The sequence below is a fragment of the Podarcis raffonei genome, chromosome 12, assembly GCF_027172205.1.
Source record: "Podarcis raffonei isolate rPodRaf1 chromosome 12, rPodRaf1.pri, whole genome shotgun sequence".
NCBI classification, from domain to species: domain Eukaryota; kingdom Metazoa; phylum Chordata; class Lepidosauria; order Squamata; family Lacertidae; genus Podarcis; species Podarcis raffonei.
In genome coordinates, this window is record NC_070613.1 from 837,052 (window position 1) to 854,097 (window position 17,046).

General features: G+C 58.7%; 1 protein-coding gene across 10 annotated transcripts in view; it reads left to right on the forward strand.

Moving 5' to 3' along the window:
- The first annotated feature begins 842 nt into the window (after positions 1-842).
- The window catches only part of SMARCD3 (SWI/SNF related, matrix associated, actin dependent regulator of chromatin, subfamily d, member 3), a 38,702-nt gene continuing 22,498 nt past the window's right edge, over positions 843-17,046 (forward strand). For 3 of the 10 annotated variants that reach the window (XM_053409764.1, XM_053409765.1, XM_053409766.1), the window contains exon 1: positions 5,631-5,981. In XM_053409764.1, the coding sequence (XP_053265739.1) occupies positions 5,646-5,981 (336 nt within the window). In that variant the 5' untranslated portion in view covers positions 5,631-5,645. Of the gene's footprint in view, positions 931-5,630; positions 5,982-6,219; positions 6,307-14,358; positions 14,468-15,487; positions 15,608-15,631; positions 15,902-17,046 lie in introns of those variants that run through there. The other 7 variants (XM_053409768.1, XM_053409770.1, XM_053409773.1 and 4 more) reach the window with 6 other exon arrangements.

The window sequence follows — 17,046 nt, forward strand, 5'->3', positions numbered from 1 at the left end:
TAACACCGGTCCTGAAATACCTACATTGGCTCCCAGGACCCTTCGGAGCAAAATTCAAATTGTTGGTGCTGGCCTCGGTCCAGTATACCTGAAGGAACATCTCCACCCCCATCATTCTGCCCAGACACTGAGGTCCAGCTCCGAGGGCTTTCTGGCGGTTCCCTCCCTGTGAGAAGTGAGGTTACAGGGAACAAGGCAGAGGGCCTTCTCGGTGGTGCCCCCTCCCTGTGGAACACCCTCCCATCAGATGTCAAGGAAATAAACAACTATCTGACTTTTAGAAGACATCTGAAGGCAGCCCTGTTTAGGGAAGTTTTCAATGTTTGATGTTTTATTCTGTTTTTAATATTCTGTTGGGAGCTGCCCAGATGGGTGGGGTGTAAATCCAATACTATTACAATTTTTTAAATTATTATTATTATTATTATTATTATTATTATTATTATTATTATTGTTGTTGTTGTTGTTGTTGTTATTATTATTATTTACCTAGTCACTCCGTCCCTCCTGTGCTGGCAAACTCCCCTTTCCCCCAGGAGGGTTCAGTTGGGCACCCCTACATCTTGCCCCCCACGATGCCCCCTGGTGGGTGCCTCCTTCCTGCAGGTGGGTGCTGATTCTGCCAGGTGGGTGGGGGGTGCTGGGCAACTCCCTCGGCCTCGCAGTCAGCCAAGCAGTTGGATGATGACTCCTGAATTGCAGGGGGTTGGACTTGATGACCTTTGGGTGCCCCCAACGCTACCATTCTAGACTCCGTTTTCCCAGGGATCTGTGACCCCCCACCGCCACTGTGTCCCTGGGTGTGGGGATGATTTGGCCTTTGCCTCCAGCAGCTCCACCTTGGGGTTTTTCTTCTGTGCTGTGTTGCCATCACAGCTGCATGAAGTTTCCGAAGGAGGCAGCTCATCTCTTGGAAGCCTCTGCCTGATGGTGAGTCGTGCCCCCCCCCCCGCTCCTGGAGAATCACAGCAGACTGGTCCAGGCGGCAATGATGGGGCTGCCCACCCCCCAAGCCTGGATCTGACCCCTGGAGCCAGCTGGGTGCCTAGTTGCCTTGGGTGAAGCCAGGGGCTTTTCTGAAGGTGATGCCCTGCTCTCCTCCTGGGTTGGTGGAAGCAGAATGGGGACGAGTCTGTGTCTGGCAAATCTGCAATGAGCCCCTCTGGCCTGGTTGCAGGCAGGATCCTGACCACCTCTGCTTTGGGCTCCTAGCTCCAGTTGGAACCGCCGGCCACTGAGCAGAGAGAAAAATAAAACCACTTGTAGGAGCTGGCTGGTTCTTTGTGCAGGGGAGGGGCAAGGAAGAGAGGCTTCCCTGCTCTGTGTGGCCCCCTCCCTTGCCTGAAATGGGGTGGAATGAAGGCACGTTGGGGTGGGGGGTGGGTTATGTGCAACTCAGGAGGGAAGATGTAGTCCAACCTTCTTAAGCCACTTAACTCCTGTCTGGCAGCAGTGTTTGGGTCCTTTTGCCCCTGGACCTGGTCTGTCTTTCTTTTCCTGTTACTCCAGGGAAAAGTCCTCAGTGGTCTGACCTCTATGTGTGTTTGCAGGGTCCTGCCTGGCTTGACTAGGCTTCAGCCACTGAAGTAGGGAGCAGGAAGAAACCACAGAGCAGGCCTATCCTAGGTGCCAACCCCCTGGGTGGCCAAGCAGTTCCCTCGCTGCAAGAAGCCAAGTTACAGGGAACCAGGCAGAGGGCCTTCTCGGTGGTGGCACCCGCCCTGAGGAATGCCCTCCCAGCAGATGTCAAAGAGAAAAACAACTACCAGATTTTTAGAAGACATCTGAAGGCAGCCCTGTTTAGGGAAGCTTTTAATGTTTAATAGGTTATTGTATTTTAATATTCCATTGGAAGCAGCCCAGAGTGGCTGGAGAAACCCAGCCAGATGGGCAGGGTATAAATAATGAATTATTATTATTATTATTTATTATTATTATTATTTTCCCTGTGAAGGGGTCGGACACCCACAAATTTTGGTGCCAGGGCCATGCATACTGCATGGCATCCACAGCCCCCAGCACACACTGTCGCGGGGCCCAGTTGGCACTCCTGGGGCCGATCCTGCATCTCTGCCATAGCAGGAGTTGTGTGTGTGTATCACAACTTTGCAAGTCCAATGGGGAGTGAGGACAGGCAGCCTTCCCGCCCAGTCCCCTGCCGGCTGCAGAGTCAGTGAGTGTTCTCTCCTGGGTCCTCTTTGCTGCTGCATTTTTAAAGGCTGTGAGCAAGCAGCCCAGACTCTGACTCAGCAGGGATAGCCTTGGGTTGGGCTTGAGGAGGAGAGCTGATAAGGTGGGGGGCTGGCAAAGCTCTGTCTGATTGGCTGAAAGGAGCTAGGTGGGTGGGTGGGTGGCAGGAAGCAGGGCTGGCCCCCAACCTGGACGACTTGGAAAGAGCATTAGATAAATTCACGGAGAGGGGGGGAAGAGCCAGGATGGGTGTGCTCTGTACTGGGCACAGGGGTAATCCGTGAAACGCAGTCCAGGACCGGTTCAGAATCCGAAGGTTCCGCTAGGAGTCAGTCCAACAGGGCCAAGGCAGGAAACCAGGCAAGGACAGGTACAGGATCTCAGGCAGGATCTAGCACACAACAATGTTGCTCCCGCAACCTGGGGCGGGGTCCGACAGCCTTTTATCTTTGTCGGGGTAATGGCCGGTCCTGATCCCCTGGCGATTCACCTCCCTGTTTCACCCAAAGGTGAGCACTCCTCCTGCGAGTACTCCGGTCTCTCCTTCTTTCAGACCTGAGTCTCTGCAGCTCGGGAGACGTCGGTGGGTGACTAGACCCAGAGGCCGCCTCAGCCTCCCCTGACCCAGCTGGGAGTGGAGCAGCTGTAAGTGATGGCCCAGATGAAGGTAACAAGGTCAACCCCGCATCTGGAGCCAGGGCAGGATCAGGCCCCTGACTTGGCCCAGCTGGTGTTTGCTGCAGGGGAACCTGTGCAGACTGGGACTCTTCAGGATCAGGCCCCAGGCTTGGTTCGGATGCTGCCTGAGGCAAAGGGTCCAGTGCAGACTGAGTCTCCTCTGGCTCCGAGTCCCAGGCCACCACACGCTCTGCCCTCCGCAGCTGGAGGCAGGAAATGCTTCCGAATCCCGCTTGCAAGAAACTTCAGGAGGGGAGAGTCGCTCTTGCACTCAGGTTCCCCTCCCTGGTTTCCCACAGGCATCTGGTCAGCCACTGTGAGAACAGGACTCTGGACTGGGTGGGCCATTGGCCTGATCCAGCAGCCCTTTGTGGTACTGGCTGGGCTCTTGGGTTCTGCCGTGCCCTGTGGAGGGAGGCAGGTGTGTGGCAGAGGGGGGTCTGCTTCCTCCAGGCTTCCTCCACCTGATGCTGAGGAGCAGCAACTTCTCCCATGAACCTGCTGTGAGCAAACCCATGTCTCGCTGCCTCCTGTGGAGCTGGATGGGGTTTTTGGATACACGGCACATCCTTCCCAACCTAGACTGGCTTCCCAACTCCAGCAGCTTCCTTATTTATTAAATCTGTATGACACCCTTCATCTGAATGTCATAGGACAGTTTGAAATGAAGAAAGCCCCAAACCTCTCTCCCGAGAAGGCCACGAGGAGAAGGAGCTGCCATCCAGCCCCAAAGGCCCGGCCTGGGCACAGCTGGGCTTGCCTCCCTGTGGCTTCCCCTTCCACGAGGGAGCCTGTCGTGGGGTCACCTGGTTGCACCCCCTCAGAAGTGTGTGCCCAGGGCCAAGGTGCCCCTGCCCCCCCATGCTACGCTTCTGCCATGGAGGGGCTGCTTCTTCGTGGCCCCTTCGCTCCTCGCCCTCTCCCTTGCCCCACACACCTTCCTGGGCATCTAGGTCTGTTGGCACTGGCTGGCCTCCTCGCTGGCTGCAGGTGGGGAGCCCAGAAGGAGAAGCCCCCTCTCCAGGTTCACGTGCTGTGAAGGAGCCCTCCATCAAGAGGCCGGATTAGGGGAGCACCACCAGTTTGCTTGCACCGGGAGCTCAGGGGATGCTGCAACAGTGATGAGCAACAGAATGCAAGAGGTGTCTGTGTGCCAAATTCTGGTGTCGCAGAAATTTTAAAGCCCAGCGTCCGCCACTGCCTCTGTCCCAGGAGTTCTTCTTTGCTGTGACCCAGGGGAAGTATGAGTGAGTGCAGATCACCTGTCGCGGCGGGAGGCCTGCTTGTGGTGGGTGGGGGCGCTTGAGCAAAGGGCGCCTTGTTCTGGAGAGGGAGGCAGAGCAAACGGATCTCACCGGCTTCAGGAGAAAAGGAATGGAAAACTACAGGCAGGTCCTGGCGTGATTCCACGTGGCTCTTGCCGTGCGCCTGAAGGAAGCGCGCGAGGGCCCAGCCTCGGAGAGAGACTCGGGCAGCCGCTTCGTCCATCCGCCCCGGAGAACCCGCGACGCTTGCACCGCCTGCCTGCCTGCCTGCCTGCCTTTGGCACACGACGGGGCGCTGCTGAGCCCAGATCATTCGCCTGTTTTGCTTCCAGGACCCTTTTGCAAGACGCCTTTCAGTCGCTCAGAACATCCGCCCTTATCGCTCCCTCCTCATAATTTACCCGGTTCCTAAGGATCGGGTTGTAGACACAAGAGAGGACGAGGAAGAAACAAAGGGGAGCCCCCGACGCCCTTGGGGGAGCCCTGAAGTTTGCAGAGGCAACCAGGTGACCCCACGACAGGCTCCCTCAGGCCAGGCCTTTGGGGCTGGATGGCAGCTCCTTCTCCTCGTGGCCTTTCAGGGCAGATGAAAGACCGTCCTCCTCTGTGCAAACTGCGGAACTCTCTCCCACAGGAGGCAATGATGGTCACCAACCTGGGGGGCTTGAGAAGAGGGTTGGACGAATTCATGAAGCAAGAGAGGGGTATCCCCGGGAAGGCTGTGGACGCCCCTTCCCTGGAGGTTCTTAAGCAGAGGTTGGACGGCCACCTATCGGGGATGCTTTAGCTGAGATTCCTGCATTGCAGAGGGCTGGACTGGATGACCCTCGGGTCCCTTCCAGCTCTACGGTTCTATGATTCTATCCAGCAGTGCTTCTGAAGACCATTTGCTGGAAAGTTGCTCTGGCGCTGGAATCCTGCTTGCTGGTTTCCCATAATGGGCATCTAGTTGGCCACTGGGAGAACAGGAAGCTGGGCAACAGGGATTCTTGGGCAAGATCCAGCAAACTCTTTATTATATCATGGAGGAGGGGGCTAGAGACACCCCAAAGGTCATCTAGCCCAACCCGCTGCAATGCGGGGATCTCAGCTCAAGAATCCCTGACAGGTGGCCACTCGAGTCCACCGCGTCCCGCGGGAGACCTTTCCCTCCTGGCTCTGTCCAGCTCCCACAGTCAGAGGCATCTGTGCTTCTGAATGCCGCTTGCTGGAACACCGCAGGAGCGGAGAGTTTCTCTTGGGCCGGATCCTGCTTGCCGGTTCGCCGCCCTCCGAGGCCCCTGGGTGGCCCTTGTGAGAAGTGGGTGCTGGACCAGAGGGGGCCCCTTGCCCCGATCCGGCAGCCAGGCTCACGGGACCTTCTGCTGCGGATGGAGATGGCCCCGTCCGGGGCCAAATCCTCCCCCGGCTTTCGCAGCAGCCCCCCGAAGCCCGCGAGGTTCTTGGCAGGCCTGGCGAGGTTGCTGAGCCTCTGCATCTCCCCAGCAACGCGAAAGGCATTATACTGTTCCCATGGAAACTCGGGCAGAAGCATTTGGGAAGGAAGAGGGGAAGGAAGGAAGCTGCCGTGTGGGTCTTGGCAGCCCCGTCGCGGCGGCGGCGGCGGAGCTTCTTTGTCTCCTCCTGGCCCGCACGGACGGCAGGGCAGAGGAGCAGCAGCCCCGGCTCCTGGGGAGGCGCCCCTCGGCGCGCCCGGCCGGCAACTCCCGCCGCCTCGCCGCAGCCCCCCAGTCCCGGGCGCCGGAGGCTGCAGGCGGCGGAGCGCACGAGCATTACCGCGCCTGGCCTGCGAGGCAGGGAGGCACCCACGAGCCCCAGAGCGGACCCGACGAGGACCGGGGCAGCCGGGTAAGTGCGAGTGTGTGTGTGGACGGGGGGGGGGGCGGCCCCGCCGTGGGGACCACCTTCTCCGCAGACTCTCCGCGCCCACGTGCACAAGGCGGCCGGGGGCGCGGCCGCGGAAAGGGCCGGCCGAAGCCCGGGGAGGGGCTGCCTCGGGGGAGGGGGGAATGGGTCAGCCATGCGGGGAGTGGGGGGGGGCACGGAAGGGCAGCCATTTGCTGGCCCAAAGGGGGGCTTCCGCGGCTGGGCTGCTGCTAAGATGTTGCCGCTTCTCTCTCTCAGAGGAGGCGGCGTCTTGGACTCCCCCGCGGCTCATTTGCTTGTGCCCAAGGTAAACTTGCCTGGAGTGAGTGACCCCCCCCCCGGTGCCTTCACCTGCTGCCTCCCCCCCTCCCCGACACCTCCATCTGCTCGGACGCTGGTGTGTGAGGCTGGCAATCGGGAAGAGGGGGCGGGTATTATGGATGCCGGAGCTCTTGGCGTCCGGACAGGGCGAGGTTGGCACTGTGCCCCCCCCGCCCCCCAGCACATTCACAGAGCCTCCTGGGCAGGCTGAGCATCCCCCGCCCTGCTGCAATGGTCAGCCCCACGCAGGACCCCTTTCTGCCCCAACTTCGGCTAGGAGGGCGGGGGGGGGCAATTTCGTTGGACTGCGGGGGTGAGGGAAAGGGTGCACCCCCCTCTCCTCCCCATGCACCGTGGTTCCAATCCTGGTCCACTAATGGCTGTTAAAGAAACACAATCCCACTGAGAACACCCGTGCCTCTAACGAGTCGTCCACATTGTCTCCAAGCCCCGGGCAGTTTAATGGGAGACCTACCTGTTGAAACCAGAGGGGGGCAGGAGACGCTCCGTTCCCCCTCCCCGGTGTTCCGTGGGCTTCGGAAGTCCACCGGGGATGGGCAAAGGCAGGGAAATGAAGCCCTCTAGCAGTTACTTTCGTGGCCAGAATCTTTTGGATCACCCAGCGCAGAGTCCAGAACCTCACCTGGCACCTGGTGTTTCCTTGCCAGTGGCATCCTTCTCCCATGCTGGCAGCATGCCATCTGATGCCACCAGAGCTAGTGGAGATGGTCACTGCCCCCTTGAGAGGCAGGGGCAGGAAAGGGGGCTGGGGGAGGGAGTCTGGTGGCAGTCGCAAGGACAGAGAGGTCTGCTCCAGGCCCTCTGGTAGATGACGGCAAGTTCTCCCAGCAGCCCCTTCAGCGCCTCCTGTGTGGGCCCCTGGACCCCCTGCTGGCTGAGGCTGCCCTTTCAGGTACACCTGGGAGTCAGGGGCTGCTTTGCCTCCCCTGGGGCTCCTGCTCCCCCAACTCTAATTTACCTTGTGTGCATCTCACAACAATATCTGAGCGTGGAGAAGAGCGTGACTCCGATATGTGCCAAAATGTTGTGCTCCTAAGAGCCACTCGCTGGGGTTTCTCTGCATGAGATTCCTGGCCTTTGGAGACGGACCAGAGTCTGACCCTGGAGGTCAGGCAGAGGTGCTGTGAGGCCTTTCTGGCTGTTGCCTTTGTTTGGGTCCAGCTGCTGCTGTTCCCCCGCCCCATCCTGGGGAGACTGGACGTTGAACTCACATGAAACCCCCTTTCCCCTCCTTGAGAGGTGAGCTCTTGTCTCAGGGCTCCCAGGCAGCCCAAGGTGATGCAACTTCTTCAGTGCAGGATGAATCCTTCATGGGAAGCCCAGGGCACAGCCAGGAACCTGAAGCTCTGATCCAGAGAACACATACAGGTCCATGCTTGGCTGGGGGGCCTCCTCGTCCTGTGTTCCTCCACCCCCCCTTCACCCCCCGGGGGCCAGAGGCATTCATTATGCTGCCTGTTTTATTTATTGGTTTTATAAAACTGTTTCTATGCCGCCTTTCTCTCCAGAGAGCACTAAGAATATTTGCAACCAGTAAAATAACCAATACATAATAATTAAACCACACCAGTAAACTATTTATATTATTACAGTGACTAGGATGCTGAAAACTAGCATCATTGGCCTGGGAATGCCTAAGCAAATGTGTTTTTAATGCATGCTGGAAGCAGCTAACAGTTAAAGTGGTAAAGGGTAAAGGGACCCCTGACCATTAGGTCCAGTCGCCGATGACTCTGGGGTTGCGGCGCTCATCTCGCTTTACTGGCCGAGGGAGCCGGCGTACAGCTTCCGGGTCATGTGGCCAGCATGACTAAGCCGCTTCTGGCGAACCAGAGCAGCGCATGGAAACGCCGTTTACCTTCCCGCCGCAGCGGTACCTGTTTATCTACTTGCACTTTTTGCTTTCGGACTGCTAGGTTGGCAGGAGCTGGGACTGAGCAACGGGAGCTCACCCTGTCAAGGGGATTCGAACCGCTGACCTTCTGATTGGCAAGTCCTAGGCTCTGTGGTTTAACCCACAGTGCTACCTGCGTCCCTAACAGTTAACAGCTAACCGTTGGTGCCTGCCTATTCTCCAAGGGGGCGGGAGCTCCTTCCCACAGCATCCTAAGGTGGCGCAGTTAACAGGGCCGCTACTGAAGGTCTCAGCTGGCCACTCCCAACGGCTCCATAGAGATGTTGAACTGCACTGAAAGTATGAAAGTATGTCTTTCATCTGCTCAGCCCCCACCCCTGGGCTTGTGCCCATGAGCCACGTTGGGCAAAGGGGCAAGAGAGCATCTGGTCAGTCAGACCACAGCATGGGGCTTGGCCACACCCTTGGCACGGAACTGAAATTGACCCCATGGAAACCGGACAAGACGGGGGCAGCAGACGCCTCATTGGGGCTTGGATTAACAATAGTGCTCAGGCAGCAGCTGCTGCAGAGGCCTGGCCTTCAAAATGCCTTGCCAAATGGTCACAACCGACTTGTGGTTTCTCACTCCCCTGACCCACGGAGGCCCCCCATTGTGTCGCTGGCGCTCTCTTCTGTACAGATTCAAAATACTCCAGAAATGCGGGAGACCAGTAAACAGTAGCTATCTAAGACCCTTAACTCTGAGAGTAACCCTCAGGAGCATTGCTTCAGATCTGGAATAGCTCGGTTGGTAGAGCATGAGACTCGTAACCTCAGGGCTGTGGGTTCGAGTCCCGTGTTGGGCAAAAGATTCCTGCATTTCAGGGGGTTGGACTAGATGACCCTCGGGGTCCCTTCCAACTCTACAGTTCTTTGATTATATTATTAGGGAACAGGAAGGAAGCCTAGCCCAGAAGGAAGTGGGGGGGGGCTGTGGCTTGACCTTCCGATTGTTGCGCATTGAGTGATAAGCTTCATAGAATAATAGAATTGCAGAGTTGGAAGGGTCCCAACAACCGGCTAGAACAACTTCCCGCAATGCAGACGTCCGATTCCTAATCAATGCTTGATGACAGTAATGGAGGGCTTAGAAAAGTGAGGGGTCCCTAGAAGGCACCATTGTAGCAGACTGTCCATTTCACTAAACAAAGTGGGGGGGGGGAGGAGAGGAGACCACAGATGCATAAATGGTGGAGTTTAGCCCAGGAAGGATGAGAAATAAATACAGGAAAACTGGTGGATTTGTCCCTTGGCATCTCCCCAAGGCTGGACAAATGGATGTTTCCCAAGAGAGGCAGTTGCCTTCTGAAGTCAGTTTCCACCATGAGCGGCCAGGGGCCCCTCCCCCTCATCCTTCAGCCATCTCCACTCAAAAGGAGGGTGGGGGCCAGGCAGGAAACAAAAACAAAAGTTGGCCCCTCTCTTCTTTATCATGATGGCATCTTTCCTCGAGAAGGCCAAAGACTCTCTGGATGTGAGATCATAGAATTGTAGAGTTGGAAGGGACCCCAAGTCATTAATCCAATCACATGCAATGCAGAATTTGCAACTAAAGCATCCATGACAGATGGCTATTTAACCTGTTTTAAAAACTCCAATGAAGAGAGTCCACAACCTCCCGAGTCTGTTCTACTCCGGAATGGCTCTTACCACCAGAAAGTTCTTCCTGATGTTGAGTTGGAAACTCCTCCCTTGTTGTCTGAATCCATTGGTTCAGGTCCTGCTCTCTAGAGCAGGAGAAAACAAGCTAGCTCCGTCTTCCATGGGGCAGCCCTTAAGATACTTGAAGATGGCTATCATATCTACAATCAATCTCCTCTTATCCAGGCTAGACATCCCCAGTTCCCTCAACCGTTCCTCATAAAGCTTGGTTTCTAGACCCTTGATCTCCTCTGCACATGTTCCAGCTTGTCAATATAGTCTTCTTAAATTGTGGCACCCAGAGCTTTACACAGTATTCCAGGCATGGTTCAAGGCAGAATAGAACAGTAATGTGACTTTCCTTGATCTGGATACTATATTTCTGTTGGTGTAGTCTAGAATAGCATTCCTTCCTTCCTTCCTTCCTTCCTTCCTTCCTTCCTTCCTTCCTTCCTTCCTTCCTTCCTTCCTTCCTTCCTTGGCTGCTGCTGCATCACACTGTTGACTGACATTAAGCTTCTGGTCCGCTAAGACCCCTAGTTCCTTTTCACATGTACTATTGCCAAGGCAGGTGTCCCCCATCTTATATTTGTGCAGCTGGTTCTTTCTGCCTAAGTGTCTTTTAACTTAGAACCTTGCATTTGTCCCTATTGAAATTCATTTTGTTAGTTCGGACCCAGTTCTCCAATCTGCTAAAATCTTGTTGGACCCTGATTCTGTGTTCTGTGGCATTAGCTACCCCTCCCAGCTTGATATCACCTGCAGATTGGAATAGCACCCCCTCAATTCATTTGTAAAGGCTTTGACTATCAACAGGCCCAGGACAGAACCTTGTAGCACCCCACTTGTCATTTTTTCCCAGGTTGATGAGGAACCATTAATGAGTCCTCTTTGGGTTCAGTCAGTCAACCTGCTACAAATCCACCTAACAGCTACCTCATTAAACCTACATTTTACCAGCTCCTCTGCAAGAATATCACGGAGGACTTTGTCAAAAGCCTTACTGAAATCAAGATACTCTATGTCCACAGCATTCCCATGATCCACCAATCCTGAGTGCATGTCTGACTACACTCAGCTTCCTCTTGCTGGTTTTATAATGAGACCCAAGAAAGCCTGATCACTTCCTCCCAAGTTTCCCAGTATGCCCACTTTGCTGATCAGTTCCTCTCTGTTGATGAGGACCAGGTCCAAGATTTGAACCTTACATTCTTGGCAGAGTTGGAGTCCCAACAGATATTGCAGAAGTTCCATGACTACTATATTTCTCCTTTTTAAATGTTTGGTAATCTGCTCTAGGAAGTCATCATCCAAGTCTGGCTTGGTGGTCTATAGCAGACACCCACAATAAAATCATGGATGTTTCTCTCTCCTACAATTTCCCCCCATATACTCTCCATCTGCTTCCCATGCTCCAGGTCATGGATTCCTTCACAAGTGTACACATCCTTTACATATAATGCTCCTCCTTCCTTCCTGCTTGGTCTATTCCTTTTGAACAGGTTATACCCCTCAATTATAGTTGCTGGGGCCCTGGGTACCCAAGCACCCACAAAATTCCCCATGAAGGAGCCGGGCACCCACAAACTTTGGCACCAGGTCTGTGCATGCTGCATGGCACCCTTGCCCCATGGCCCCCATGGTTGTGGGGCCAAGCTGGCCCTCCTGCCCTCAATTCTTGCATTCTTGTCATGAGTCTCATCCCACCATGTTTCAGTAATGCCTATTAGGTCATATTTGCCATCCTGTATTAAGAGCTCTAGTTCCTCTTGCTTGTTCCCATACTGTGTGCATTACTATAGAGTCAACTGAAACTGCGAGTCATTCCCTCCAGCTGCTTCCTTCTTGTAGTTTCCTGCCCTTTAGCAGGTTTCTGGAGCACCACTTCAGTTTCCTGTGCATTATCCCCAGTGCCAGGTGTTCTTCTGTCATCTGTAATGCCACCTCCCTCCCTCTCAAGTTCTAGTTGAAACCTCTCCTGAACAGCTTTGTGAGACTCTTAGCAAACACATTCTTGCCAGCCGCTGTGAGGTGCAGCCCATCTCTTGCCAGAAGGCCTTCTGACACCATCTGGGGATCCACCATGAATTTCAAGGGGTGGGAAAAAGAGAGGGCCAACAGACTAAGGAGCCCTTTCTTTTCCCAAAAACAAATTAATTGGACTTCTTCTAAGCCTGGTCCTCCTGGGGGATGAGGAGAACATCAGAAGAACCTGGATCTAGCTGGCTCTAGAGTGGCTGGGGAAACCCAGCATGATGGGCAAGGGATAAATAATAAATTATTATTATAAAATTATTATTATCAGGCCAGCTTCGTGTTCTCATCGTGGCCGACCAGATGCCCCAAAGGGAAGAAGCCCTCAAACAGGACCAGAGTAGAACAGCCCATTCTCCCCAAGGCAAGGCATGGGTGTGTGTGGAGTAGGAATCTGGGGTTTGCAGCCTACAGTTAGCAAGCAGGCTAAATGAACAAGAGGGGGGTTTCCCTGCCCCTGCGCTGTGGGTGGTTGGATCCGGCCAGAGGCTGCAGGGGGAGGTGGGCTAGAAAACAAGGGCACATTATTTAGGCTATTCTTTTTCGCAATCACATATTTATTATGTCTACCAACAGCTTTGACGATAACAGCACTTGGAATACTTGCAGCCCCAGTCACAGATGGCTCTTGCAAGAAAACGTTTAGGTCCATGCATACCTGCATGGCTATTTCCTAACTCTGTGTGTGCACTTACTAGAAGCCATGGGGACTCTTCCTTCCTTCCCTCCCTCTCTTCCCCAGGGCCATGTCTCCCCAGTTGCAAAGAGTGACTGGCTTGCTGCTGCAGTGCTTGTTCCTTCTGAAGGAGCATTCAGGAAGGAGAGAGTTCCAGGTGGGCTGCTCATCGTCCAGCCTTGTCCCCCTCAGTGGCCTCAGAAATGTTCTAGGAGCAGCTTGGCTTCTGCAACCCTCGCAACACACCCATTCCCAAGCGGCCTTTGGGATCCATTGGGAATGTGGGCTGGGATCCATCAGAATCCGACCCCAGAGGTCTTAAAATAAAGCCATATCACTCCGAAGAGCCCGATAAATGCAACCCAGCAGCATCCCATTGAGCTGGATGGAAGCTCTGAGGTCTCCGGGCTCAGCCTCTTCCTGCTGAGCAGGGTCCCGGCTGCCCCAGCCCCTGCTTTAAAGCCTCCAGGTGCCCTTTCTCCAGGAAGCCCTTTCTGGTCAAGGCCACGGGGCTCTCCAGTTCTTTGGGGCCCCTGAGCACACCTGGAACTTCAAGAGAGTGTCATAAACAGCGCCCCCCTCGGGTTGCTCCTGGCCCATTTGGGAGGAAGCAGCCTTTGGAAGTTCCATGGGGCAGGTTGGTTGGCAGGTGCAGCTTCCCCCCTCGGAGGGCTCTAAGCTGGCCGCACGTGCATCCCTGTCCCCCCAAAGGGGAGGCACAGAGGTGGCCCCCCAGCAGAAGCAGACCCAGCTTGTGGCTCAGGTGGGCCTTGCCTCGCCGGGGGTCGGTCGGGCCCTGTGTGTGCATGTGTGAGAGAGAGACCCTCGCCTCTGCAGGTTAGGGAGGGGGTGCGAGTGCCAGGTTGCCTTTGCAGAGACTTGCCCGCCCCCCCAGGCCCCGACAGGACTCCCCAGGCACAGCACCCGGGGGCCCCTCTCGGACCTCCTCCTGATACAAAGGATGGGCTTCACCGAGCTGGGCTTTCAGGGGCGCGGGAGAATTTGCCTCAGGCTGGCGGACTCGGCTCTGCTCCAGGACCCCCGCCCCGCGAAAAAGACAAACAGGATCAGTAGCCCACATAGAGGAAGCAGCGGAGCGAGAGTCGCCTGGCCTCTTGGGGGCGAGGCTGCTTTTGGGGTCTCCGCAGGGACCCTGGACCCACTAGGAGACCCCTTGGGCTAGAGGAGACCCTCGAGCCTCTCGGGAAAGAGGGAGGCGACTGTCCACCGCCTCCGGAGTCTCAGCGAGCTCCGTCGCAGGAGGGGGCGCCTGGGCCGAGCTGAGGGGCCCCTCAGGCCCGCATCCCGGGGGCAGCCGCTTCAGGCATCGCCAGGCTCAAGCGGGCGCCCGCCCATAGCAGCTCCTCCCGCCGTCGGGGGTCACGTCCGGCAAGGGCGCTCGCTCGCTGGCCCCTGCCCCGGGGGGGCCGTTCCGCACCCGGAATGCTGGCGAGCCCCCCGACTGGGGCTCGGGCACCCGCGGCGGGAGGAGGCTCGGCAAGCGCGTTCCTTCCTCCGGCGGCCCCGGCCGGCCAGACGGGAGCCCCGCGCGCCTTCGGCTCCCTCCGTCGGGGCGGCCCTGCTGAGTCCGGAGCCGGTGGCAGCGACAGCCGCTCTCTCCTCCTCCGCCGACCGCTCTCCGAAGGGGCGGGGAAGCGGCGCGACGTCGGCGGCGCGTCTGCTGCGCGGCGGAGGCGCTGTCGGAGAGGCGGGGAGGGAGAGCGGCGCTCGGCGGCGCGGCTCCACTGAAGCGGCGTGGAAGGAGTTAACACCCGCCCCTTTTCCCTCAGTCCGCTCGGCTGACCTTCACGGCGAGAGGGGAAAAAGGCAGCGCTGCGCATGCGCCCCACGCGCCCCCTCCCCGCCGGGAGGAGCCCGGTAACTGCGGGGGGGGGAGAAGGGGGGTCGGTCAGTGGGAAGCCCCGGGATTCTGGGGGGGAGGGGCCACGGTCCTTTCCTCTCGGCCTTCCTCCCCCCGCTCCGTCCATAGGGGGCAGGACCAGGAGGGCGGCGGGGATCCCCCGGGGGGGTTCCCCACCACCGCAGCCCGTTGGGCAGGGGGATCCAGCGGTCGCGCCCCCGGTGGGGTACTGGAGAGCCTGCGGGGGAGGGGCTCCCTCGCCTCCCCGCCGCCTCTCCTCGTCCTGGCCGTGACTGGGGAGACCCGGGGGCAACCGGGCGCCCTCGTCTGCACGTGTGAACACGCCGCTCCGCCATCACGCATCGGGAGGAAGCCTCCCCCCGCTTGTCCTCCCTCCCTCCCTCCCTCTTCACGACTCCGCATCGGGCTGCGCCGGGTGCAGAAGGAGCCTCTCCTGGGTACCACGCCCTGCCCGTTACCTGGCAACACTGGCTCTGTTGCCAGGGAGACGCGCACCGGGAGATGCCGGCGGCTCTTCATTCCCTGCCAGCGCCACGCAGGGCAGGACGGGAGAGTGACCGACAGGCGGGGGGGGGGGGGAGGAAGACGAGGCGACGGTGACGCCTCCGCCGGACGTCTCTGCGAGGAGGGAGCCTAGACCGGCCTCGCCGGGGCCGCTCGACGTAGAGCGGGTGGGGGGCGGCGGGGAAGGACCCGCGACATCCCGTGTGGGGCCCCCGCCGTCTCCCCGGTGTCATGGTTTGCGGGCACTGGGGGAAGAGGGTCTCCCGCGCCGCCCGGCCTTCCCCGCGCCCCTCCTCGCTTCCTCCGCCCCCGTCCAGCCTCCGACGGGTGGGGGGAGGCGGGCTCCTTCCCTCCGCTTCCCTCGGTAGCCGGGCCGCCTGGAGGGTCCCGGGGGATGCGGCCTGGAAGCGGCGCGAGGAGGGGCGCGGCGGCGAGGCGTTGCGCGGCCGCCGGGGACGGGCAGGCGGAGCGCCGGGCGAGGCTGCGCGGGGACGCGGCAAGGAGCGGCGGCGGGCGGCGCTGGGGCTCAGCCGGCCTCGGCCGCGGCGCTTCGGCGGAGGAATCCGGCCGTGGGCCGTCGCGGGAGCCCTGCCGGGCCCCCTCCCCCGTCGGCCGGCGGAGCTATTAGAAGTGTGAGCGGAGCGAGCGGAGCGCGCAGCGGGGCTCCGAGGGAAGAAAGACGGAGCGCGCGGGCAGAGTTGCAGGAGGAGGAGGAGGAGGAGAAAGGGAGGACGGAGGCAGCAGGGAAGGCGGCGAGCCCAGGAAGGCAGGAAGGCAGGCAGACAGACGGACCGACGGAGGAGGAGGAGGAGGAGAAGGGGAGGCGGAGCAGTGCAGACCCGACCCCGATGGCCGCGGAGGAAGTCACGGGCGGAGCGCGAAAGGCGACGAAAAGCAAACTTTTTGAGTTTCTGGTCCATGGGGTGGTGAGTGGGGAAAGTTTGCGGGCTGCCCGGCGAGGAGCGGGAAAGCCGGCCTGGGAGGGGGGGAGGAGGGGGCAGCCCGGGCCCGCGTGGGGTGTGTGTGTGTGTAGGGGGGGTACACGCCCCCTCCCCCCAGCACGTGCGCAGGGTCCGGGCCTGGCTCGGAAACAGGTGCGCACAGCGGACCCCGAGGGAGCGGCGAGGGGCCACTTGGGCAAGGCGCGGGGGGGGAGGGGCCGGGCTCCGGAGGTATCCCAGGCCCTCGTCTCCGGGCGGGCTTTGCTGGAGCCCCGTGCCAACCCCGGGCACTGCTCTCTCACGTCGCTAGGCGCGAGGAATCCCTCCTGGCGCGAGGGCTCTCCGGCACCATTGTCTGAAGGCGCTCCTTTTTCGGGAAAGAGGCCGGCGGAGCGGGACGCCTCAGAGGGGCAGGGGGCTTGGGGAGCCCTCCTGGGCGCGGGAGGGGGGAGGAGGAGTGGGGCGAACGCCCCACTGCCCCCCTGTCCATCAAGGACACCATGTGGGTGGCAAGGGGTTGGTGATGCCCCCTCCAAGTGATTTGGACCTTCAGAGTTTCTGGCCTGTAGGTTGGCATCCCAAGCCTTCCTCCCCCCTCCCCCCCGTGGGCTCCTGCTGCCACTCTTGGCTCCCTCTCCCAAAGGGCCCCAGGCAGGATGTGGCCCCCAGCATTGGCTGCCGACTGGGAGGGTCCCTGAGCAAAACCTTGGCTGCTCTGGCTACCAGGCCACCATCCCCAGAGAGTTTCCTTGCCCCGTGGCACAACCTGGCAGCTCCCTTTCCCAGACAGGCAGGGGGACCCCCTTCAAAAGTCTTCTTTGGAGATCAGCCCAAAGGACCACCCAGCTCAACGTCCTCTTCTCTCAGTGACCAAGCAGGGGCCCCAGAGGGAAGCCCCCCCCCCAGGTGCGCAGGACCTGAGTGCAAGAACTGCCACCTCCCTCTTTGTGTGCCCCAGCAACTTGCATTCAGAGCCTTGCCCTCCCTCTGATATTTGCTTCACCCCCCCCTTTTAAATCTGCCCAGGTTAGTGGCCTCCATTGCCTCCTGCAGCGGTGAATTCCAGAGTTCAGGGGTGGGCAGGTGGTAGGTAGAAGCCTCCTTGCAGAATTATGCGTGAGTTATAGTCG